We start from the raw sequence: 25311 nt of genomic DNA, 5'->3' as shown, positions 1-25311 counted from the left end.
ACTGGGCATAGTCCTAGCCAAAACTTTCTCCCACATAGTTCTTCTTGTATAATGTAAAGGGCTTATATCGTACTATACCTCTACTGTCAGCTATTTCAAACACAGTGATTGCCCGACGCCGTTCAACGAACTTCCTTGTGGTTTCCATCTATGCTTAAGGCTCCGAACGTCCTTCAGGTAGAACATAATCAAGGAATGGTTTGGATTCTAGTAATTCACATATTTAGCAATTTCGTACAGCAGTTCCTTTGGGGATTAGTTTGAAGAAATGTTGAATTCGTGCATACATATTGAGCTAGAAATAGAGCAGTCCTTCTTATGGAGCTAATAACTGGTTTAGGCACCTTTCAAAAAATTAGTCACCCAAAGGAGACACCGGAATAATACTGTGTAACATCACCTTTGTCGGTAGCAATTGCCTCATTGGACGAGGAAGACAGTCTACAAGTTTCTTCAGTGAAGCCATATCTAGCTGAATGCACCCACTGATTATGTAATCCAATAGACCTACTGGAATGTTGATTGCTACGTTTCATCTGCTTTTCCAAATAGTCCGAATCGCAGTTTTTTGAATCAATATCCGTTGATGTAGTGGGCTATTCGTTATGCGGATATTGTCGAACCAGAAACGTACGAGTGCAGCCCTCTGAACACGTCCGTTGTCAGCTTGGAAGAAGGGAGTATCCACAGCATAGTAATCAAGAAGGTGTAAAAGAAAGGGTAACACTTGCTCACCGAGAATGTTAAAAAAAAAACATCTTGGTTCATGTTCATGGTAATACGGAGTGCGTCTAAGTGATGCTACGAAAAGGTCCCTTAACATCACGGGACCAACTCCGGTCCTCCATGTATTAGCGGTTGGACGCGCCATTGCACTGTCGGTACGCTAGACGCCTTGCATCGTTTGAAACAAAAGCAAAATGGCCACTCGTCGGACGACACTACACACCTCCAGTTACTTAATGCACAGTTTCTAGATCGTTTACTTCATCGAATAAATGCAGATTAAGTTCTGGTGTAGAGTACCCGATTCCAAATGGTTCTCTAGGGAACTGTTTGAGATGGACCTTGTAATGGAACTGATCACTTATCCTATTCTCGTTACGTTTTGTACTTGAGCTACACTAGGAGAATTAGACCACCCAATACTTAAACGTCTTTCTAATATTACATAAATTTGAACTTTTGAATGAACAAATAGGAATTTATTATTTTATTTTATACGAATTTAAAGATTTATGTTCAAATGACTTATGTTGCATAAATGAGGATCAGTTAATTATTTTTCAAATAACAGGTTTTTATGTTTTTGATTTAATTCAAAATTTGTAAAACACATTCGAAATTATTTACATTATTGTTATTTCTGTAATTAATTCCGAAAATATTAGTAAAAGAAATAATCGCATGTAAACTCTCTGGACTATGTTTTACTGTTATTTGAGCTCCCTTCTCACTCATAATGACTGCAGTATACTAGCGTTATGGTACCCTAAAAGGTGTACATGATAATGGTTTTTCGTAGTAATGGAAAGATCTCAATAACCTGCATTCATAGATAGCATCGACTCCTATCGAGTTTTAAACTGATTGTCAGTGACTCATCTCTTGTCCCTGTAGGCCAGCATCCCTTTACAATCACTGTTCTTACGTCACATTAAGTGGAGACGAGAATTGCACTATTCCTTGTATACATGATACACAGTCCGCACTCGTACACCAACAAATCAAATAACTTCATTCACAGGGTGGTTATAGGTCCGTTCAAACACATTAGCTGTTTTCTGCCATCCTGCAGTATCTCGATGTTCACTCGTCTTGCTGCTCTGATACCACACAACCGACTGGCACACACGTAACACTTCACTGCCAAGACTAGCGTCAGCGGTGCAGGTCACTTGACCAGTTCTACAACTGTGTACAGCGCTCTAAAACAACCAGTGTGATATTTTTCCGGTGAGCTTAAGCTCGTAAATACATGCTTTCATACAACTGAGTTGGTTACCTTGAGATCAGCACTATTACGACAGAGAAATTGTGCCTGAAAAAGAGTACATTTGAAAGGTAGGTATCAAATGAACGACAACTGCAGGGCATCCCATATCTACAGTTATTTTTTATTTAGTGAGCACAGAGCAGTACAGATATCAACACTTCTTCTTGTCTGGGTGCCGTCGATGTCATTTGGTGTGGACGCAGATGGTTGCCGGGTCGTCGACGTCAGCATCGTCAGCGTCGTGCCGCGTTTATTCTGACGGGGCGTGCGGGAGGGCAATGTCAAACTGCAAACAAAACGGAGAAATGTCACGTACAACGCAGGTCTCCAATGAAATACATTCAGCTGTTAGTCTGTACAAGAGGTAACGGGGTAGCTCAAGTACCTCATCTCTGTCTTCCATAAAAACATGCTAACAAAATTATTTCCAGTATTGACAAAGAGTGGGTGTTATGTAATAATGTGAACATTTTAGTTGCTATAATGGGGTTGCACACCTCTCGGCTATGAATTGAAAGCCATGTGATTTTTGACAATTCTTCAGCTATTGATACAACTTTGAATATCTTTGCTATCAGCCACAAGAGTTCGTGAGACGAACGGAAATTGTTGATGAAATAGTAAATCAGATCTTTCTGTATGGCACAGCTTTCATTGTGTTGGATTTTACTTCCATAAATATCCGTCGATTTCGACTTGGAGTCAACATGAAAACATCGTAAAGTGAACTTGTGCCAACTGCTTTACTAGAAGCCTCTTCAGCTGTTAGACTAGCGGTCTATTTAAAATACAAGCGTCAGCGTAAAGGCGAAATCCCCAGGTGGATGGAATGGTACCACCGGTGTTAAGTATGAGTAATGTAATTCCTTGGGGATGCGTATTTTATTACATGATGTTCACATTCCAGGTATTCCAAGTACATGTGAACGCATATCGTGCAACCAGTATCCATGTCGCAGGGAATATTATTGTTTCGTTTGCTTTTACCTTAATTTTTAATGAATAATTTCTAAACAAATTTTGTTTGCCTGTGAACTATTTTTGAGCAGTTTGTAAACATTTTCTTTCATGGCCTAATAACATTCTTATAGTATGTTTCCTATTTCTTGCATAAGATAATCATCTAGTATATGCAATACAATTTATTATACAAGACCCCTGGACTATACTTTGGGAATATTTGTCCATCTTCAGAAGAGCTTGATAAGTTTGATGGATGTAATCAGAGATTACATATTAGAAAAATGTAATTGTTATACGCGACGTATTACGTCTTCCGTGACATGTTACTAACGAAGGTATTATGGTTGTGGATTCTGTACCGACTATTCAGTTGTATTCTATATTCGTTTTGCATCTACTAAATAATTATTACTTATTAAATAAGCGTTTCCGTTTTTGATCGCTATTAAACAGCCTTGAGTTTGGAAGCTTATATCACCGGGAAACGTGTTGTCACGGTCCACAAAATGATGTTGAGACTTGTTCAGCGTGCGTGTGTTTTGCGTAATTTCTTTCTGTTCCATGTATGCGGCGAAGTCAGCAAATCATAACTGCTATAGGTTCCTCGTTCGCCTTTTTTCTGTTAAAGACGATATCAGCAGAGTGAAAAATACTCAACGTGACTTCTCGTAAAGCTTTTAAAAAGCTGAGTATTCAATAATTATGAAGTATATTGAACATATTTAAAATGCGATGAGAATGCTTTGCGGTTGGAATATTGTAATTGTTGATTATATGTCTATGAATTAGTCTACGTATATTTTCCAACATTATCGTTCTGAAAGCTTGCGCTCCGATAATTTAGGGCGATTACGAAAGGCGTTCTGTGAAGAGATACTGAACAAATTAAATTATCACGAACCATTCAATTTGTGACATTTGCTCTTCTTTCATGGCTCTGCAGAAACAAGAGCGGAAATGTTACCGTTGTTAACTGATGAACTGGAGAACCGTCCTTGGGTGGTGTATTTCTTGTCTACGCTTTAATGCATCAGAATTTGCTATAGTATAAGGGAAGTTCATACTCGTATCTTCGTACGGGTTATAGCTACGGCAATGGATTTTTCGTCGATTTTTGTTGACTTTATTGCAATTAATTTCAGTGAAAAAAGAATTATGACATCTTAAACGACTTCGTTAATATTTGCAGTGAAAAGATCAGCTGAATGACTGTTCATCTATATAAAAAAAATCCTCTCATTCAGCTGGTGTATAGTTTTGAGAATACTATGCTGCCTAGTAAGTCAATAGCGGCGATTACTTGATCTGATAGTGGTTGCTTGGTGCAATATTTCACTTTTACCTGTTGTAAGTGACGCATAAATATTTATCTGGGTAGCAGTTTAAACCTCTTGCATTTTAAGGGGTATTTGAAAATAGCTTTTGAGTGGAAACCGGGCATGGCCGTGCATACACAGCCTGTGAGTGTGACTGTCAGCAACATGATTCTGGTAAACATTATGTGTCCTGTTAACCTTAGGGAACATCCTTTTATACAGGAGGCGCGAAATTGCATCGAAATGAAGCTAAAAACAGCAAATGCGCTACATGTTCATTACCCAACTGGTCCTTACCTCTGGTGCAAACTGCTTGATGCATTCCATGAGCTTCGGGCCGATTCCGCATGAGTCCGTCTCGCCATTTACTGCAACAAAATTCAGAGTACTCAGTGGATTGTTGAGTCAGAAACCTGTAATGTCACCATACGACACTGTTGATAATGCTCTACACGAGCATATGACATTACATATGACTATGATAGAAAGTACAGAGACGAGACTAGCAATATTGCCAGATATATGTGGAACCCGAATACAAAACACGGAAAGAGCCACGATAAAAATTTTATAGAGCAGTGGGTGTTCGTGCTTTAAGGAACCGAGTCATGTGTCATGTTAACAACAATGGAATAGAAGTGAGGCAGCAGAAAAGAAATTTATCGGAGAAATATAAGGATATAGTAGATTAGACAAAATTATTAACATCAGGGATGAACTGAACAGCTAAAAATTAAAAAATAAAATGCATGAAAACAGAACAAAACGGAATGAACGCATTAACAGGGTGAGCAGCCAAATACAGATTAAAATATGCAGTTGCTCTTCATAAAAAAGGTGACAAGACAGCCTTAAACAATTGTCATCCAGTTTCGTTACTGAAATCGTTTTCCAAATATTCGACAAAGTAATGTACTCAAAGTAGTCACACGCTTGAGTGGAAACAATTTAATTAGCATATCACAGTTTGGATTCCAGGAAGGTTGCTCGACTGGGAATACTATTTGTACAGTCACTCATCAAATAATGTAAGCCTTAAATCATAAAGTATTGCCATTTGGCATGTTTTAATTATCTTTCCAAAGTGTATGATGGTGTAGATCATATTACTCTCTTAGAAAAACTCAGATTTAATAGAACTGATGGATTTATGCATATTCGGTTTGAATCATACTTAACAAACAGAATGGAAAACGCTGAACTGAATAATTCAGATAACGTCGGCAATGTATAAAATTTTTGTGACTGGAGTAATCGGAAAGGGAGTCCACAGGATTCAACTTTGGGGCTACTCCAATTCTTTAGATACGTGAATGACCTACCGCAAGACATTCAGCAGGCAGGATTGATACATTTTGCAGTTGATGCTACTGTTACAATAAAATAATACTGTTATAATAAAACCTATTCGAGAGAAAGCAAGGTTAATGATAGTTTCCAAAGAATTGTAAAAATTTTCTCGGATGATTGTCTCTAAATTTTGAAACAAAAACACACTATATTCAGTATTGTGCAACAAGTGCGGTCATGTCAACAACTAATGTAGCATACGAGCAGGAGTCAGTAGATAGCGCTTAGTGGCACGTGTGTTGGGGCAAAAACGTCCACAGGCAGGATAAAGAATTCCAGACGTGACAAATACGTTTCAAGGATACTTGGGCAGGTCTGAAATCGTATAACAACCCTGCTTGATAGAAATGTGCTTTTCTTTCAGACAGCGTCAAATACAGACCGTATAGTGTACCCAAGAAAACGCGAGAAGAAACGAATGCGGCCAGTCACGCAGTTAGTCGAACAGTCTCCAACACAGTTCATTCGCAAAAGAGTAACTGAACTTCGTCAACAATGCGTTACCGTATTAGAAAAGATTTTTTACAGGATTTAGTTCGATATTTGTAAGTAAAGTATCTGACAACGACATAGAGCAGCGAGTTGCATCGTGCAGTGTATTGTTGGTACAATTTGCAACTGCCAAGTCTCGCCCAACAGCGTTACTTTCTGACGAATGTGCTTCAGAAAAGTAGGAAGGACAACAGATTTCTAAACAGAGCTTAGTATGAAGATAAAACGTAGCTCTATTTATCTAGCGCATTTGCTGCCTTTAAACTTAATGTATCGTGAACATGTTAGCATGTGTATTTCAGCTATACCATGATCTGTCAGTGTCCAGTTCATCGTCGTACCCACGTATCTGCATATCCAACAACAGACAGAATATTTCTAAGCCTTTGCACCAAACATTTAGGAGTGATATATCACGCCGTGAGGAACAACTTTTGTTAGAGCGAGTATGTTCGCTGATGCTTTGTCGGCGATGCTGCCTTTTGTTATTTGTTATACCCCTGAGAAACATCAAGGCGTAGGTGCTCTGCAGCGTGTACATGCATTGTGTGTTGCCTACAGGCCAGTCATCAACTCTTCGTGAAAAGCGTAGTCAGAGTTCCTGATTCGCTTCTAAAATATCTCCCTCTGCTTAAAAACACTTAAGGTTTTCTTGTTCAATCACTCTGTCAGCTTACTGGCGTAGACAGTATGCAGATGCTGCACAACTGGTTAGTAGTCCCTACAGGTTCCGTGAAATCTCATCGTGTCGGGGTCGGTTCATACTGAACGACACCTAGAGTCGCTGGGGAGCGTAAGTAGACATTTTATCTCCAACAGAAGTTTTCACCGTGATGTGATCTATCACGCCTCGACGTTTGATGCAAAGACAGTGAAACACCCTAGGCAGTATCTACAGACTTAGTATTTTGCCGCCGGCCGGGTGGCCAAGCGGTTAAAGGCGCTACAGTCTGGAACCGCTCGACCGCTACGGTCGCAGGTTCGCATCCTGCCTCGGGCATGGATGTGTGTGATGTCCTTAGGTTAGTTAGGCTGAAGTAGTTCTAAGTTCTAGGGGACTGATGCTCAGAGCCATTTGAACCATTTAGCCAGTATTTTGCCAAAATGACGGGTGGTAAAAGCAGCACTGTAACCTTACACTCTGCTGAGTGGTCTCCTACGTAGTGGTGTCTTACCTTCTTGGCTGCATTTGTCAATGAGCTGCATGTGCTTCTCCAGCTCGTCTTTGTCGGACATCTTGGCCGCGGCATGTTTCTTTGCCTCCTCCTTGTCGAACTTGCCATCCTTAACCTACAAAAGAAATCACAAATCAGTTACGCTTTTTTTGTTTGGCCTTCCAGGCACCTATTCCAAACTTCTTTCATAAAGAATTCGGTAACTCAATGTGCACGTGATTGAAATTCGCCCAAGATAGTTTAACATTCTTAAGAATAATGTAGTGGTATCACAGACCAGTGGATTGGCAGTACTTACCACTCCAACTTCCTGCAGAACGCACCCCATGAAGCACTGTAAAGGTAGAAAAAGAGGACAAATTATTTTTTGTTGTGTTTGAAACTTCTTTAGGTTGCAATTAATCAAGACCGTACGATTAATACTGTAATGTAAAACAACCTAAGAACACTAGAGAGATTTCTGACTGTGTACTTTTATTGGTTGCAATACACTAGGCCTTTCTTCCTGTCACTGCTGACGATCTAAGCACAATCACTCATGAGCTCGTATTCTAGTGCAGTCTCCAAACAGTAATTTCATGCCAGGCTACATACTTGATGTCCACGTTGGAATCACTCGGTTCTCCTTATCTAGCGATATTACCACGAAGTATGAGGAGATTTCGCAGTAGTTACGAAATACACATTCTCTTAACTACATTTCTCAAATCCGTCCCAGACTGATACCAGAAAATTCTTTTCATTAAGCAGGGTTTGCACGAGATGTTGCCCTATGCTGTTTGTGACTACGGTAGTTTTCATGTTTGAAGACATAATTGCAACTATACTTGTAATGCTGGAAACCCGAACTGGTATAGCAACGTATTCTTTGTAGCATCACTGCTTACTAACATTCCATTTCATTTACGTATGCTACCCGCTAAAACAACTGCCTACATGTTTCTGTAAGTGCGCAGAGCGCAATAACTTTGTCAGTGTGAACGTTATCCCCTTGGAATATTCAGTCGAAGTGAGGTCTCAGGTTTTCAGAGTAGCATAGTAGGACGACGGCTTTGTACAAACTGAGTTTCCCAGTGGAACTTTTTAGCATCACGACATAGAGCTCATGCCTAACGTACAATAGTTCTTTGAACTTTCCGAGTTACTTTTAGGTGACACGGATGAATGGATCACGAAAGCTTCTAGTAACATTTTTCTTTATTTTTGAGGAACTGCGTAGCACTAGAGTTCTCCCACAGAAGTTCGGTCTCACATCTGCATTCCCGTGATAAAAGTCACATACTGATACCATTTTGTACCGGATAAGATTCTCATGACAAGTTATTTGGCCGAAGCCACAAATCACAGTTATTGTCATCCCAGTCTCTCGCACAAAGGAGGCTTTACATGTTCAGTTTTTATCTCACTCTGCCCCCTCGTATTTAGGACGAAATTCCAGTCACTTTAGAGAGCTCTGGTTTTGCTGTACCGACCGAAGTGCAGCGTTAATTAAGACAATTAACTCGCGTTCTGGATGACGGTGGCTCCAGTACCAGTCTTTGGTTTTCCGTGCTTTCTTAAATCTCTTACGATGAATGCCGAAATGACTCCCTAGGAAAGATACATAGGCGGCTGTGTGACCCACTTCGAGTACGTACTTCGTCCCTGATGACCGCATCGGTGACTGGAGTAAATATTAAACCTAACTGTAAGTAACGCCGGATTTCTCGATAGTTTTTGCAATCAGAATATATTTTGGGCAAATAAAGAAGTGTGAATCGGTAGGAACAAGGGTGACCGTTTTCTTTAATGTGCTGCTGCAAGCAGATATCGGAGGTTTATCTGAAAGGATCTTACCTTGCCGTGTTCGCTCTCTGGAACCTTCATCATCATGATTCCTTTCAGCTCATCTGAAAAAAAGTACATAATTTATAAGTTTATCATTTTAGACACACTGACAATAAGAGCAATGTATTTCAGGGAAATATCATTTGTTCCTAAGTACTTGGTTTTAAGGAGTTCTAACGCAAAAAGTGTATACCAAGACATACGTCCGCACTTTGATGAACTGATAAATTGCAGCTTCCTTCAGATATTATCGACTTGACTTTTCCAGTAATTTGTTCAGCAAACTACTTTTACCAGGAATGGAACGTAAAACACACTGGAATCCCAAAGATAAGCATAATAACGAAAAGAGGACATACTGCCTTATCATAATGTCGTAAGGATTACTGAATACGGCACAGCTTAATCTCAAGATATTTGGGATGCGACAGTGCCGAAAATATAATGCTAGAAAACTTCTGACAGCTAAGATTCACATTTATAAGAAAATAACACAACTGGGAAATCTCCTCCAGAGCAAAAAAGCTATTAGTAGGGGATATGGTTACCCCTAACAGCCACACATGCTGCACAGCCACAGGGAATGCTCTCCATGAGATGGTTCAAGAGCTTTCTTGGTGGTCGATCCGATTCCTAAGCAAGAGGAGTGCGGATGTCTGAAAAAGTCATTCGTGGAAGCTGACGGGAAGCGTTTTGCTTCCCTCACATATCTCAAGAATGATTTCTAGGAATCAGATCCGGGGACGCCACTGGCCAGTCCTTGTGATGGATATATCCATCTTCAAGAAACCCATCCACCATATCAGCTTAATGAGGGCGGGCGTTACTGCCCATAGAGAGGAAGTCTAGACCACCTTTACCTCTGGAAAGGCGAACATGCGACAGCAGCATCTCGTCTCTGTACCTCATCTCTGTACCCTGCTCGTTTACAGAATCCCTTCGACCACCAACGAAGATGTGCAGCTCAGTACGACCATTCAGCATGATGCTTCCCAGCAGCATGACGCAATCATCACCAAACCGATCTCTTTCCACGTTATTTCTGGGTTTATATTGGCTACCAGCAGGTCCTCTCCAAAGTAATACGCGACAAGAGAAGCAGGATTCTTCTGGGAACAGTACATTCCTCCATTTATTCATGGTCCAGCTTGAATGCTCCAGCCTTCACGATACAAGTGCCCGTCTCTGTGCTGCAGTGAGCAGAATGCGCATGATCGGATGACTGGCAAACAGCCCTATTGTTCTGATTCTCCGGTGCACAGTTAGTCGGGAAACAGAAACTCCTGAGTCAGCTGCACGCTCTACATCCAGTCGTGTTGCAAGTGTACTTCTCTAGGTCGATCTTGTACAGGCCTGAGACGACCTTTACCTGTTTCGAAACCGTCCCCAAAACCTCGAAATGACACTTTGTGGCATATCCAAGCTTACTGAGACTTCTTTCTGTGTCTGGTCTAGCTTCAGGTGGCCGAGTATTCTAACCTGCAAAACAGGGTCCAAATGGCGACTGTGTGGCATTATTTGTGAACTTCACCAAGAGACTACGCTCTGCTCACTATGAACGGACAGACAATATTGTGACATAAGTGGTCTCATGGACTTTTTGTTTTTACCTTTCTTCTTACGCTGCTATTCACTGCACAGAGTACACACTTCCTATACAGAGCACACAAGTGAGGTTCGTACGTAAATATGTACGATGATGTTGGGTGAGTGCTCACCTTTTCTCTTTTTCCTATTTTCTTGTTTTCGTTATTATGCGTCACATTTGACACTACAGTGTACATTAGACCGGACAACAGTATCAATCACCAAGTTTTATAAAGGGAAGCTTGCGCATAGGAGATTACCACGTTTAATACGAATTCCGTATGTTTTCTCTATGATCATCAGCTTTAATTATGTCTGGTGAGACAGCGATCGAATTAGAGCAATAGATAGCGAGATGCTATGTTTTTAGGCGAGTCGTGCAAACGGCCGTTCATATGGGGAATCATTGATCAGAAAACAGGGGTTGAAGTCGAAACATGTCCTTCAGCACGTAGTTTTCGTGACAAATCATTCTTCATGTCTCTGCTACGTCGGAAATGTGTTTATGACATTCGTATTCTCGAACCCTGCCGTCGAGTCTACCAGAGCACTACGCTTCGTAGTTTTGGAAAAAAAATTATCTAATTAGGGGTGAAGACGCAAGTGCCTTACTATTTGAGGGCTTTTGTTGTTAGACTTCCAAGTTTGTAATGTAACATTAGGCATCATCGTGATCTGAAAACAAGTGATGGTTGATAGCGTGGGGTCGGATTTAAGATATTATAACTCTCATTCGCACTTGCTTTCCTAATTGTGGAAGGGGCAACGTTGGTGACCGCATCTTATAATTGTACGATATGAATTAAAGCAAAGGAAAGAAGTGAAGAACGGATGTGGATATACAAGTACTAAATCTACATCTAAACTCTGCTAGCCACTTTACGTGCTTAGCAGAGTTCGGCAGCATGTCGTGTTTTGTGGATTGAAGTCATATTCAGTTAATAATCATCTAACATATTCTTACAGTAGAAGAGTGATGTTGACTATAAAAATTTTGTAAGAGGGACGCTAGCCGTGATACTACTTTGGTTGTCTCAGACGCTCGCTCATGTTCGTAAATACTTCGAGCTTTCATGAGGAGAAGTTTGCAAAATCTCCAGCCTTCCATGGAGGATCTCTTAAATTTCTTTATCTTGCGAAAATATTAGGACATCATAATTTTTATATGGATTAGTTAATTCAGTTTTACTTTGACTATATAAGCCATCGACTTTCATTTGGTGTGCAAACATATATAATCATACCAATATTGGCAGAACACGCTGCTGAAACGAAAGTATTATTCTTCATACTATTTTCATGTCTATTTCCGAAAAATAATGACGCAGTAATAACTTTTTAGTTGACAGAAGTATCAACCTGTATGCATTTATATCACCAGGAAACACTATGGAAGTAACACTGGCGGTGCTAATTTCTCATGCACTGGAAGCTTGGGAGAGCGCTATGACTCCAACGTCCACGCAAGGAAAAATGCCAGATGTATTCTACGCTTCCCCTATTTTTGCAGTTCAGGGTAAGTTCAAACAAAGATAAGACAGAATATCGTTAGTGTACTACATGATAAATCCATGGTTTACTGCGTTAAGAAAAGTAGTAAGGGAATGCTATCATATTGGGTACATGTGCTTTCGAAGCATGTGAAATTTGTCACCAGCCCCTAGTTTGAAGCCTTGTATTTATAAATCAGTTATGCATTTATTATATGTAATTTATTATCATTAGATAAGGAAAAATTCAACTGTGCCAGGAAATTTAAGAGAAAGATGTCTAGGGAACATAGGTGATGACGAAACGTTCTCAAGAAGTAATTTTTTATAGCGACGAAACATTTCATGTCAACGGGTGCTTTCGTCAAAGTGACCGTAACAACTGTTTTCGCAGTTCGCCAATAGTGAAAATGCATGGGTCCTGTAGTGCCAATTACTCAAACAATGTCGGGTTCTCCTATTCAGAAAGAACTATCGTGAAAGCAGCCTTCGTGAATACGCTGCAGCAGTTTGCTTTATTAATTCTGAAGACAGACGGCTAGGGTGAAATAAAATGTTCTTCAGCTTCCATCCGCGTAAGTGGTTCAAACTCTCCGAGCCTTCAGTCGTGTGGCTAGGGCCTCCGGTCGGGTAGACCGTTCGCCGGGTGCAAGTCTTTCGATTTGACGCCACTTCGGCGACTTGCGCGTCGATGGGGATGAAATGATTATGATTAGGACAACACAACACCCAGTCCTTGAGCGGAGAAAATCTCCGACCCAGCCGGGAATCGAAACCGGGCCCTTAGGATTGACATTCTCTCGCGCTGACCACTTTTTTTTTTGTTCGATTTTGTTCGTTGCATTTGTTCGGTGCGGATGTCCCAGGACACCCGTTCGAGATCAGTGTTGAGCCATTGACTCAGTTTTTTTTGTTTCAGAGGGCAGCTAACCCTCTGACCGAAAACGCTGAGCTACCGTGCCGGCACCACTCAGCTACCGGGAGTGGACTTCAGTCTAATAGCTAGCACCAGACCATTTTACCCATGGCCTCGCAGTAGGGGATATTCGGTTGGGAATTTTCAGTTCTGGGTGGATCCCAGCTTCCCATTTGGGGCTATTTGATAGGAGTAGGTTATCTCGGAACCGGAATCCACTCTCTCTCTTTCCTTCGTTGCATAAACATCCGTAACAAACATACACTTCAGAAGTTCCCTTTACAGCATCCATGCCTTATATACAAAAACCTGACACGTCATTCCCAATTTGGTAGGAAGACGTGAACGAGAAACCCGTCTTGTGTGAGACATTGCCGAGAAAGTAGTGAGCGTAGTAACGTTTGTGATTGTGGGACTAAACTAGTGTTGGAAAGGGATGATAATTCAAATCTATGACCAGCCTTCCTCATTTAGGTTCCCCTTGAAATCCCAAAATGACTTTATTTTAACTTTGGGATGCTTTGTTTAATATGGCGCAGCTAGTTACTAGCTTGAATTATTGATCGACTGATGATTTGGGAGTCGACGTGACTTCAGCTCTGTCTTCCTTACTTTCTTACGAGAATGAAGGAGGAGCGGAGAAGGGGGAAAGATGATGTTCCATGTAATTTCCTAGGTTCATTACTGAGTGTGGAATTATTGAACACACAGCCGAAGAAGTAAACAGGAATATCATGCAATAATGAAACCTCTCGGGCGAAACATCTAGAAATAAGCACTTGATTGACTCTTATATCCCTTCTCTAGCGTGACTTCCTCGGTGCAGAGTAAACAATAATCACTTCCACATGTGTCTTACCTTCAGTGGGCTCATGTTCTGCCTTGCATTTGTTAACGATCTCCATGAATTCCGGCGTCATCTCCATCGCCGATACCTGGGAATAGATCGAAGAATACGTTAAATAAAAACGTTTTAAGTCTTATGTAACAGACACATAAGAAAATGGTGGTCCCCAATAAGCCACAAAAATAGATCTATCTTCGTTTCGCCAGTGTCATAAATAAAATCAGATATTATAGAAAAGGCTCCTTAGAAGCCTTAACTAAAAATGAAATAGTCGATGGTCACACACAATATTTCTGTGGCGTACTACACAAAGATGGGAGAAACACTCACGTTAGATGTAAATGTGTAGCAATCATTATTGACCAAGTATCAGTGTTTTCAAGATAATTCTTCTCAAGCATTGAAGTCTGTAGTAAAATATGGAGTATGAGAGTAATTCTACACTGCAGACTATAAAACATCGGAAGTGAAATAGACATGATGGGTAACTGAAGTAGTGTAGCAAAAGTGGCGGAACGATCATTTCATTCTGCGGTCATGGGGCCATTGCTGCGGAACTCCCTCGCAGATTGAAATTGCGTGCCGGATAGTGACTTCAACCTTGAGCTTTGCTATTAACGGCCAATGCTTTCAGCGACTGAGTTGCTATCCATGCACTCCTTTCCAGACTCTGAAAAAATTGCAATGTCATCGGCAAACCTTAAAGATTTTATTCCTTCTCTCCTAATTATAATTAGTGTATCAAATTTCTCTTTTGTTTCCCTTTCTGCAGCCGACCGGAGTGGTCGAGCGGTTGTAGGCGCTACAGTCTGGAACCGCGCGACCGCTACGGTCGCATGTTCGAATCCTGCCTCGGGCATGGATGTGTGTGATGTCCTTAGGTTAGTTAGGTTTAAGTAGTTATAAGTTCTAGGGGACTGATGACCTCAGCAGTTAAGTCCCATAGTGCTCAGAGCCATTTGAACCATTTTTTGAACCTTTCTGCATCATTGCTGTAGAGGCTGAATGATATGTGGAATAGGCTTACAACCCTGTCTTGCAGGTTGTGGATAACCTATCGCTGCCTTTATTTTATCTTCGATAACTTTAAATATTCATAAAAGGTATTCCAGTTAATGATGAAAAAATCTGTTCTTTTTTCTACAAGTGCTGTGAATATAGGTTTGGTCTTTTCTTTCACACTACCTTCTAAGACAACTGGAAGAATCAGTATTACCTTTCGTTTTCCTACATATCAGCGAAAGCCGAACTGATCTTCCTCCAGCTCCCATTCTACCTCTTTTCCATTCTTCTGTAAGCATTTCGCGTTAGTATTTTGCCAACATGAATCATTACCGATGATTCGATATTATCCACACCTGTCCATATTGTCTAAAGAACCATATCTGTTTCTTATTTGGCTCTACCTTCTAATGATTCTTCTACCTTTTTGACCTGCAAACTTAATGCAGCTCTTTTTCTGTGATATCATTACATGACTATTCCACTTAATCATTTACCCTTCATTTCTGCTTTAATATTAGGTTCTTTAAAAAGAGTCTTTCGGAATCACAATTCACAACTGTGAGTGTACTTTACTACTAAAAAGACTTCGCGGCCTGTTTTCTTCTCGAGAATCCGACGTCTCACCTGTTTCTGCCAAAGTTTCAGATGCATATGTTAGAAATGTAGCATAAATATTTGTAAATGTATATTATGGCGTTCGTAGAGATGTAGGCCTGTTCTTCGTGGCCCAATACAAAATTCACAGAAGAGGGTAATTTTGGTATCATATATAAGCATTTTTCTCCCTTCTATTAACGGGGAATGAGATGCTCCGCATGTGTAGCTATTAATCTAATGTTTATAGACTGCGATGTGAAAATCGATTCTTAGTATTTGCTGAAGGTGTTTCCCTTTTACAAGAGGCATCTTCCTTCGAGTATTGTTGCGAGTTGACGTTCTTGTACATGTCTCACTCGCTTCGGGGGTCATTTCTCTTGTTGCTAACGGCTACTGCTTTATGTGTATCCAGTATTTTATATTTCTCCATATTCAGAGCTGGTAGTGAATCTTTAAAACAGACTGATATTTTGTGAATATCTGAGTGGATACTGCTACTTAGTTCCTCATAGATAAACCATCATAGCCAATAGCGACATAGTCTGAAATTGCTACTAGTAATACAGTATCCGCTAAGTGAGTGATAAATACCATGAGCCGTAGTAGACCTATCATACGTCCCTTGGAAACAAACTAAATTTCTTTTGTGATTTTGATTTCTCGACATTTAAAATAATTTGATGCGTTCTGCATGTTATCAACTTTTCACTCTGTTCCCAAACTTGAGTAGTTCTGAAGTATTTTACGTAGTAGGTACCACTTTTTTAGTCCATCAACGCCAAATCTGCACTAGTTGATTGGTGACATCGATAATTTTACGAGTGGGGCCACGAAACTAAGTGCTGCTGAAGCACACTACCCAGGTTCAGTTTAACTCGAAGTTGAAACTTAAAATTGAACCTGCAGTTCGACGAGCTAGTAGTAATATCTTTTGATGATGCTGCAGCAGTTTTCTATCGAAACGTGACTTACACTTGGCAACCTCGAATAAGGTATTTATACGGCTGTTTTGAAATTAGGAACAACCTGTTTTGGGAATAAGAATACTGGTAACAATAAATACACCCATTAATTTTTAATACTATAACAGGATGAACCTTCGTGCATGTGAAGAAATATTATGATGATAGCAGTCCTTAATTTGTTGTCTTTGCAACTCTCAGATTCATTTCGTTACATATACTTAGTACCAAATCGTCAAACTTTATGACGAAATGAAATAACACTGTAGCCAGTCACATTTTGAGGACCAAACAACTCGAAAAATCCGTAGAACTGTACACACAAGAAAACTGAAAAACAATGAACTGACGCCCAACTAATTATATACACCTCTTCCCTTTCTCGTTTGGTATCAAATGTGAAATTCTGTTAGCATCGTCTTAGAACACTGTAAGAAGGAACGCTTGGGAGCACCTGTAGTCAGTAATTAAGCTCAAAACTGTTTACAATAAACTAAAACATTACATCAAAGATATTTTTTTCTCGATTTCATGTCACTCATTATAAACTGTTAGGTATCCTTGACTTATGGAGGGTCCTTTGCATCGAACAAATACCTTTTGTCTTCTCTCCATTTCAACAAACAGTCACAGATAAACTATTGGGTATCCTTAACTAATGCAAGCTCAAAAATTTCTGGAAGCATGCCATTGTGCTCGTATTATCCTGCTTGTCTTTTCCGATACTGCCTGAGTGCTACTGTGTAACTGGGTAAGTACAATAAAAGTCTCAAATGGTGATAAAGTGATGGTCGTTTGTCGAAACATTGAACACTGCCATTAACAGATGCCAAGATTGTGTCTCGTAATTTTTAAAGGACTGTTAAAGTTTTGGCATCCAGATTTCTGAGGAGTAAATATTGGGAGTAAATTACCCGCCAGGGTAGCAGAGAGCGCTAATGCGCTGTTTCCTGCATTCGGGTAGGCCCGGTTCGAATCCGCCAGGCGGATTAACGACGAGGGCCGGAGTACCAGCCAGCCTGGATGTGGTTTTTAGGCGGTTTTCCACATCCCACTAGGTGAATACCAGGCTTGTTCCCACGTTCCACCTCAGTTACACGACTCGCAGACATCTGAAGACATTCGTACTCTTCCATGGCTTACACCAGACGCAGACAATTGGGGTACGCCACTTCCGTCCCAGGGAATACGGGGTGACGACAGGAATGGCATCTGGCCATCCCTTACATTAACATGCCACATCCAATTAACGGTAGCCGACCCTGCATAACTGCGGGACCAGGCTCATGAAAGAGAGAGAAATATTGGGAGTAAATTCGTCACACAGACATTTTTGTAAGGGGGAACTCAATGGGTAGTTGGAAATTCAGAAGGATCTGATATTAGCTTACTAGCTTTTACAAGACCGTCCAAGAAGATCCGAGACTGACTTTGTTCCTGGCGGATAAACGATGTCAGCGGGTATAACTATGGTGGCAGCATGAACTAGCATCTGTAAACAACATATGAACATTCGATCAGTCAGTTGTCAACAGACAGTGTTAGGTAGTAGGTGTGTGGCTGTTGTGTGTCAACGCTGTTGTCACAAATCACAATGAAGCAACACCCTAAATCAGGCGTTCAAGATTTTCTCCAGAATGTTTTGCAGAAGAGGAAAGTGTGTGAAAAGTTTGCCCCGCAAACCTTGACTCCAAAACAAAAATAATGACTTGTGGACGCCTGCCACGACTTGACTGGAATGCAAAATCATCACATGTGATGAGACTTGGTGTTATCAATGCGAACCTACAAGGGAATGACGAATTGCAGAAGTTCACATGAAGGTCAACGCTTTGACGACATAACTGTCTTTCAAGCCACTGTAACGCGCGAGTGAACAACATTCCAAAGACAAACTTTTCTTGTAGTAACAACATCCCAAAGAAGAACATATGTTACCGTTTCACATTGTTGTACGAACATTCTGTGCGTTATGCCCACGTGTGGGAGACTACGTAGAATACCAAAAGCTTTTCTCTGCTTTCTATTAATCCAGTCCCGAAACTTTTTGAAATGGCTGGTATACTGTAAATACTCAAATTTCTTTTGCAACGAGTAACACAGTAACATTTCAGCGTTCATAATGGATTATGGAAGAGCATTTCGAATCCAGGCCATTAGCACGGGCCACTCACATTACTTTTGTAATATGTTTGTAGCTGCACTGTCACCTCATCATAAAAGCTATATTTTTTAAAGGCGAGAAAACCGAAAAGCTACCACCAAAACTGGCCAGGGGCTAGTAGGACTCCGTAATTATATATACAGACAGCTCATCCATTCTGGGAATGGAGGATATTGACGACTTTCGCCTGTTGACATCTGTACTGGCAAGACATTAGTCGCAGGGATTCCAGAACTTCCGAGAATGTTTTAATTTGACGTTTCAAGTCGTATAATAAATTACAAAAGAAATATGATGTAATTACCAATTCTTTTGGATTTTTCCCTTTACTTGTGCTGTGAAATGTTTCATATTGCCAAATTTCATGATTGTAGGTCAACGGGAAGTACCCCACCGGTTTTGATGGCTGAGCTTGCAGGTATCAAAATATGTGAGGTAGATGGACGTATCTTTTGATTGCATTGCCTTAGAAGCTTAATACACCACTAAATTACATAAATTTCAACTTGCCACGTTGTTGAGAAAACGGGTGCTTGACAGATCGACGAACAGAAAGATAACAAATGACGAAAGACTTTTTTTCTTATGATATCATTACACATCAACAGTGATTTCCTTTGGTTTTAGTGTGAAACCTTCGTTCTTGGCAAATTTCATGATTCTCGGTCAACGGGAAGTACAGTGTAGGTTTTGATGAGTTAGCGATTATCAAAATATGTGATATAAAGGCCGTATCACTTGATTGCACTGACTGAAAAACTTCGCTTTTTTACTTCACCTTAATATGTGACATAAATTTTAACTTAATACGTGTACCCGTTCCTGATGAAAGGGGTTTCAACAGCCTGTCAGCAGACAGATAGGCTGACGGACAGACAACAGAGTGATTTTATGTGATTCATCTTTATCGATTGAGGTATGGATTCCCGCAGATAAAAAAAGGAACGAAATCTTCATCGGAAAGCGCAAGAATACTAATCCGTGAAATGAAGAAGAAGCAACCTTCATTCGGTTGCAGATCCTAACCTATACAGGGTGTTACAAAAAGGTACGGCCAAACTTTCAGGAAACATTCCTCACACACAAATAAAGAAAAGATGTTATGTGGACATGTGTCCGGAAACGCTTAATTTCCATTTTAGAGCTCATTTTAGTTTCGTTCATCTACGCTCAATGGAGCACGTTATCATGATTTCATACGGGATACTCTACCTGTGCTGCTAGAACATGTGCCTTTACAAGTACGACACAACATGTGGTTCATGCGCGATGGAGCTCCTGCACATTTCAGTCGAAGTGTTCGTACGCTTCTTAACAACAAATTCGGTGACCGATGGATTGGTAAAGGCGGACCAATTCCATGGCCTCCACGCTCTCCTGACCTCAACCCTCTTCACTTTCATTTATGGGGGCATTTGAAAGCTCTTGTCTACGTAACCCGGTACCAAATGTGGAGACTCTTCGTGCTCTTATTGTGGACGGCTGTGATACAATACGTCATTCTCCAGGGCTGCATCAGTGCATCAGGGATTCCATGCGACTGAGGGTGGATGCATGTATCCTCGCTAACGGAGGACATTTTGAACATTTCCTGTAACAAAGTGTTTGAAGTCACGCCGGTACGTTCTGTTGCTGTGTGTTTCCATTCCATGATTAATGTGATTTGAAGAGAAGTAATAAAAATGAGCTCTAACATTGAAAGTAAGCGTTTCCGGACACACGTCCGAGTAACATATTTTCTTTCTTTGTGTGAGAGGAATGTTTCCTGAAGCTTCATTTGGTTGCAGATCCTAACCTATATAAAGCAAAATAGCACAGCTGCTGAGTTGTAGCGCACCAAACATGTCGGGTATACTAAAGATAAAGAAATCAAAGGACTAAGTAAAACGTCTCTGATTATTGCCTGGCACTAGGCAGGGACAACGCGTTAACCTTTTACTAGACCAGTAAAGGCTTACGAGTGCGTGTATACTTGAGGTGCCAACGGCATTGCTGCAGTGGTAATACCGGTTCCCGTCAGATTACAGAAGTTAAACACTGTCTGGCTTGGCTGGCACTTGGATGGATGACCTCCGAGTCCGCCGACTGCCGAACCAAGTAGGGTGCACTCAGCCCTTGTGGCCAATTGAGGAACTATTTGACTGAGAAGTAGCGACTCTGTTCAAGAAAACTGGCAGCGCCTGGGAGAGGGGTGTGCTAACCACATGTCACTCCATATCGGCATACAGTGTCGCCTATCGGCTGAGGATGACACGGCGGTCGGTCGGTACTCGGACGGAGTTTACTTATTTAATTACTACATTAAGTAAGGGTGTCGACAGGACTTGCAGCCAGCAAGGTACTCACGACGGCGACGAACGCGAGGAGCGCGGCTCCAGTGGCGGCTGCGGAGGTCCTCATGGTGCTGTGGCGGGTTGGCGAGTCTGCAGCGCCGACGGATGGGGCCGCTCTTATAGCGGCGCGGCGGGGGCGGCACTGGCGTGACGTAACGCAGCCTTGTGCCGCGAGCTGTCGCCGTGGGAACCGGCGGGGTGTCGCCCGTGAGCTCATCCGCAAGGTAGCATCCCACACCTCGTCCGGGATGCTTCCGGCCTTACTGATGCACAGGGTTTCCCCAGCTGGGTCAAGGACACCTTTGCAGCGTCTTCCTAGTAACAGCCATACGTACGGTGCTGTTCAGGTTCAATATGATCTTGTCACGGTGAAAGCTCACAGTTAAAGGCTGCAAACCACTCACTCATTAGGTGAGGGTCGTCAATCATAGGCTGCTAGACTATCTGGGTTATTCCCTCGGTGTGTTCTACAGTTACGACGATCCGGTGCGGACTGGACCTGAGAACTATACCGAAATTCAAATGTTTCGTATTATCTGCATTATAAAGACTGTGCTGCACTGTAATGGGTGCAATATTCATTGTTGTTGTTGTGGTCACATTTCGAAAGCTTCTATTCTCTTCTTGTCTAAACTATTTATCGTCCACGTTTCACTTCCATACATGGCTACACTCCATACAAATACTTTCAGAAACGACTTCCAGACATTTAAATCTATACTCGATGTAAACAAATTTTTCTTCTTCAGAAACGCTTTCCTTGCCATTGCCAGTCTACATTTTTTATTCTCTCTACTTCGACCATAATCAGTTATTTTGCTCCCCAAATAGGAAAACTCCTTTACTACTTTAAGTTTCTCACTTCCTAATCTAATTCTCTCAGCATCACCCGATTTAATTCGACTACATTCCATTATCCTTATTTTGCTTTTGTTGATGTTCATCTTATACCCTCCTTTCAAGACACTGTCCATTCCGTTCAACTGCTCTTCCAAGTCCTTTGCTGTCTCTGACAGAATTACAATGTCATCGGCGAACCTCAAACTTTTTATTTCTTCTCCATGGATTTTAATACCTACTCCGAACTTTTCCTTTGTTTCCTTTACTGCTTGCTCAATATACAGATTCAATAACATCGGGGATAGGCTACAACCCTGTCTCACTCCCTTCCCAACCACTGCTTCCCTTTCATACCCCTCGACTCTTATAACTACCATCTAGTTTCTGTACATATTGTAAATAGCCTTTCGCTCCCTGTATTTTACCCCTGACACCTTCAGAATTTGAAAGAGAGTATTCCAATCAACATTGTCAAAAGCTTTCTCTAACTCTACAAATGCTAGAAACGTAGGTTTGCCTTTCCTGAATCTAGTTTCTAAGATAAGTCGTAGGGTCAGTATTGCCTCACGTGTTCCAACATTTCTACGGAATCCAAACTGATCTTCCCCGTGGTCGGCTTCTTTAAGTCTTTCCATTCGCCTGTAAAGAATTCGCGTTAGTATCTTGCAGCTGTGACTTATTAAACTGATAGTTCGGTAATTTTCACATCTGTCAACACCTGCTTTCTTTGGGATTGGAATTATTGAAGTCTGAGGGAATTTCGCCTGTCTCATACATCTTGCTCACCAGATGGTAGAGTTTTGTCAGGACTGGCTCTCCCAAGGCTGTCAGTAGTTCTAATGGAATGTTGTCTACTCCGGGGGCCTTGTTTCGACTCAAATCTTTCAGTGCTCTGTTAAACTCTTCACGCAGTATCATAGGCAATATTAATAGGCAATGTAATATTGCCGACGGAGCCTCGGAATTAGCATGTGTAAGGACAGCAGACTAAGTTCATTGATCACGCATCCAGAAGTCATGAAATTGTGCCAGCAACAGCTGCAATTTCAAATGCAGTACAAGGCAGAACAGGAAGAACTTCAAATGGAAAAGCAGGCAGAACAAGAAGAACTAGAAAAGCAAATTCTCGACATAAACAGCAGTAACAGCTTATGATATAGCAGGTTATCAATCCAGAAAAGCATCCCATCCAACACCACCAGTCGCCCTATTTCATCCAGAAGACGAATAACGGGAGTTACAGTACACACCTCTACAGCTACACTTGCAGGCGAGTAGCATAACCAACGTTGCTGAACAGACCGCTTTTCCACTAACTAATAATCCCCAAATACTGTGTCTTCTACAAAGCTTACGTCCCCCGAAAAACCTACGTCTTTAGATTTGTCTAAAATCCATAGTTAGCTCTCTAAATAAGCTTCAGCCACATGTTCCAGCAGCTAGGCTCGTAAGTTTCAGTGCCGCAAGAAGTCGCATCATTCCATATGCCGGAAGGGCAGCTCATCTCAAATGACTAATAATAATACGCTAGTATGGCCAACGGCTTGTTGCAAGTCTTTCAGCTGGGCGCCACTTCGGCGACTTCTGTGTACCGGAGCCACGCTGTTCGCAGGCGGTCACCCTTTCAAACAGAAACCGAACACGTGCTTTTGGGAAGGCCTTTCGCGACCTCAAAGGACTGACCCGTCGTGAGTAACGCCTTTGTCACAACTACTATTCCTAAAGTGCAGCCGGCCGGTGTGGCCGAGCGGTTCTAGGCGCTTCAGTCTGGAACCGAGCGACAGCTACGGTAGCAGGTTCGAATCCTGCCTCGGGCATGTATGTTATGTTTAAGTAGTTCTAAGTTCTAGGGGACTGATGACCTCAGAAGTTTAGTCCCGTAGTGCTCAGAGCCATTTCAGCCTAAAGTGTAATATATGTGTATGCATCATCGTAATCTGTAGACTTCGAACTGTCTGTTGTCACATTGTGATGTATTCACTACATTCCATCGTTGTCTGACTGATACAGCAAACGCTTTTCATGGGTACACACAAAATGAAACAGTCACGATTGCAAAGTTATTTTTATTTAAAAATAACGTGTTTTACTGTGATTAGGCATCATCAGATTACGTAAAACTATCAAATGAAGTTCAAAAGACTGACAAAAGTCAGTCAAGTGAAGTTCCTTTTCATTATCCTGATGACCGGATTTTCATTCAGACGGTTTTATGTGGATGTGGTTGACATAGAACTTTGGTAATCGGCGCAGTTTTACATAATCTGATGATTCTTAATCACGGTGAAAACTGTCATTTTTAAATAAATAATTACTTTGCAATCGTGACTGTCTTATTTTCAACATAACATTGTGATGTCGTTAACTTCTGTCCCGCGAACACAGGCTACATTTTGGGCCATCAGTCTTGTGAATGGTCTGATGCAACCGACCATAATTTTCTCTCCTGTCCCAAACTCTTCCACTCGGACTTGCACTCACACCCAATATTTGTTGGACATAGTCAAATCTCTTTTTCCCCTGCACTTTCTTCCCTCTATCGCTCGTTTTGTGGTGACTAGTTCAGATAACTAAAGGAAAGAAAAAAGAAAATCGCTCTATATTTTATTTCATTATGATTATTATTATTAATATTATTAGTGTTACCCTTAGCATCATTCAGCGCATCAACTGAATCCCTCACACCTCTACGAACGTTCTCCCTCACGCTCTCTCCTCCTCCTCCCCCCCTTTCTCTCACCCTTTCTTTTCGTTTCTTTTCCTCTCCTGTGCCACTTGTTCAACTCAGACAGCACTTACACCCAAAGTCCACAACTACTTGTTGGATATATAACTACAAGTGGTGGACAAAAATGTGGAAATACAATAAACTCAGCACGTTACTATGCCTAATACGGTCTAGGAAAATAGTCGTCACTCAAAGCAGCTTTCGGTCGTTGTCTCGAGACGCATAAATATAGGCCCTGCTTCGTTTCCAAGGGAATGTTATGCCATTCGTCCAGCAAAATGTCGGCAAGTACAGTTAACGATGAACGAGGTGGATAGCGATTGCGTGCACTTCTCTACATAATAGACTACAAAGACTCAATAATATTGGGATCTGGTAAATGTGGTGGCAAGGGAAGATGTAAAAGTTCACCTTCGTGCTCGGCCAACCAGTCCTGGATGATGTGAACTGTGTGAACGGCAACCCTGCCGTCTTGGAACACAGCACCACCATTGGGGAACAAAGATAGTAAAATGGGATGGATCTGATCAGGGTACCCATGATGACCGTTGAATACACAATGTGCCCACCTAAGTCATCACCGAACACCAGTCATATTTCACTCTCGGGACTTAAACGCGTCCAGAAGTTGGAAACAGTGTGTAACAAGACTCCTGCGACAAAATTCCTTCCTTCCTTTGCTCCATAGTCCAGGTTTGACGTCTTCTGCGCCACGTTTTCCTG

General features: G+C 41.4%; 1 protein-coding gene across 1 annotated transcript; it reads right to left on the bottom strand.

The window, feature by feature from the left end:
• Nucleotides 1-2096: 2096 nt before the first annotated feature.
• Nucleotides 2097-21175, bottom strand: LOC124790058 (general odorant-binding protein 19d-like). Its single transcript, XM_047257620.1, has 7 exons — nucleotides 21034-21175; nucleotides 13972-14047; nucleotides 9129-9181; nucleotides 7591-7626; nucleotides 7293-7407; nucleotides 4573-4643; nucleotides 2097-2282 (listed from the first exon to the last, which is right to left on the bottom strand). Exons 1-7 carry the CDS (start codon nucleotides 21085-21087, stop codon nucleotides 2247-2249), a joined length of 441 nt encoding a protein of 146 aa, XP_047113576.1. The 5' UTR covers nucleotides 21088-21175; the 3' UTR covers nucleotides 2097-2246.
• Nucleotides 21176-25311: the final 4136 nt, after the last annotated feature.

Source organism: Schistocerca piceifrons, chromosome 3 (genome assembly GCF_021461385.2).
Source record: "Schistocerca piceifrons isolate TAMUIC-IGC-003096 chromosome 3, iqSchPice1.1, whole genome shotgun sequence".
In the NCBI taxonomy this organism is placed as follows: domain Eukaryota; kingdom Metazoa; phylum Arthropoda; class Insecta; order Orthoptera; family Acrididae; genus Schistocerca; species Schistocerca piceifrons.
The sequence above is the reverse complement of the archived record's forward strand: the minus strand, read 5'-3'. Positions and strand labels throughout refer to the sequence as shown.

Coding starts and splice junctions, on each gene's coding strand:
- LOC124790058 (XM_047257620.1), bottom strand. CDS start 21,087: ATGAGGACCTCCGCAGCCGCCACTGGAGCCGCGCTCCTCGCGTTCGTC. Junction 14,048..21,033: donor TCCTCGCGTTCGTCGCCGTC/GTGAGTACCTTG, acceptor ATCTATTCCCAG/GTATCGGCGATGGAGATGAC. Junction 7,408..7,590: donor TTCTGCAGGAAGTTGGAGTG/GTAAGTACTGCC, acceptor TTTCTTTTGTAG/GTTAAGGATGGCAAGTTCGA.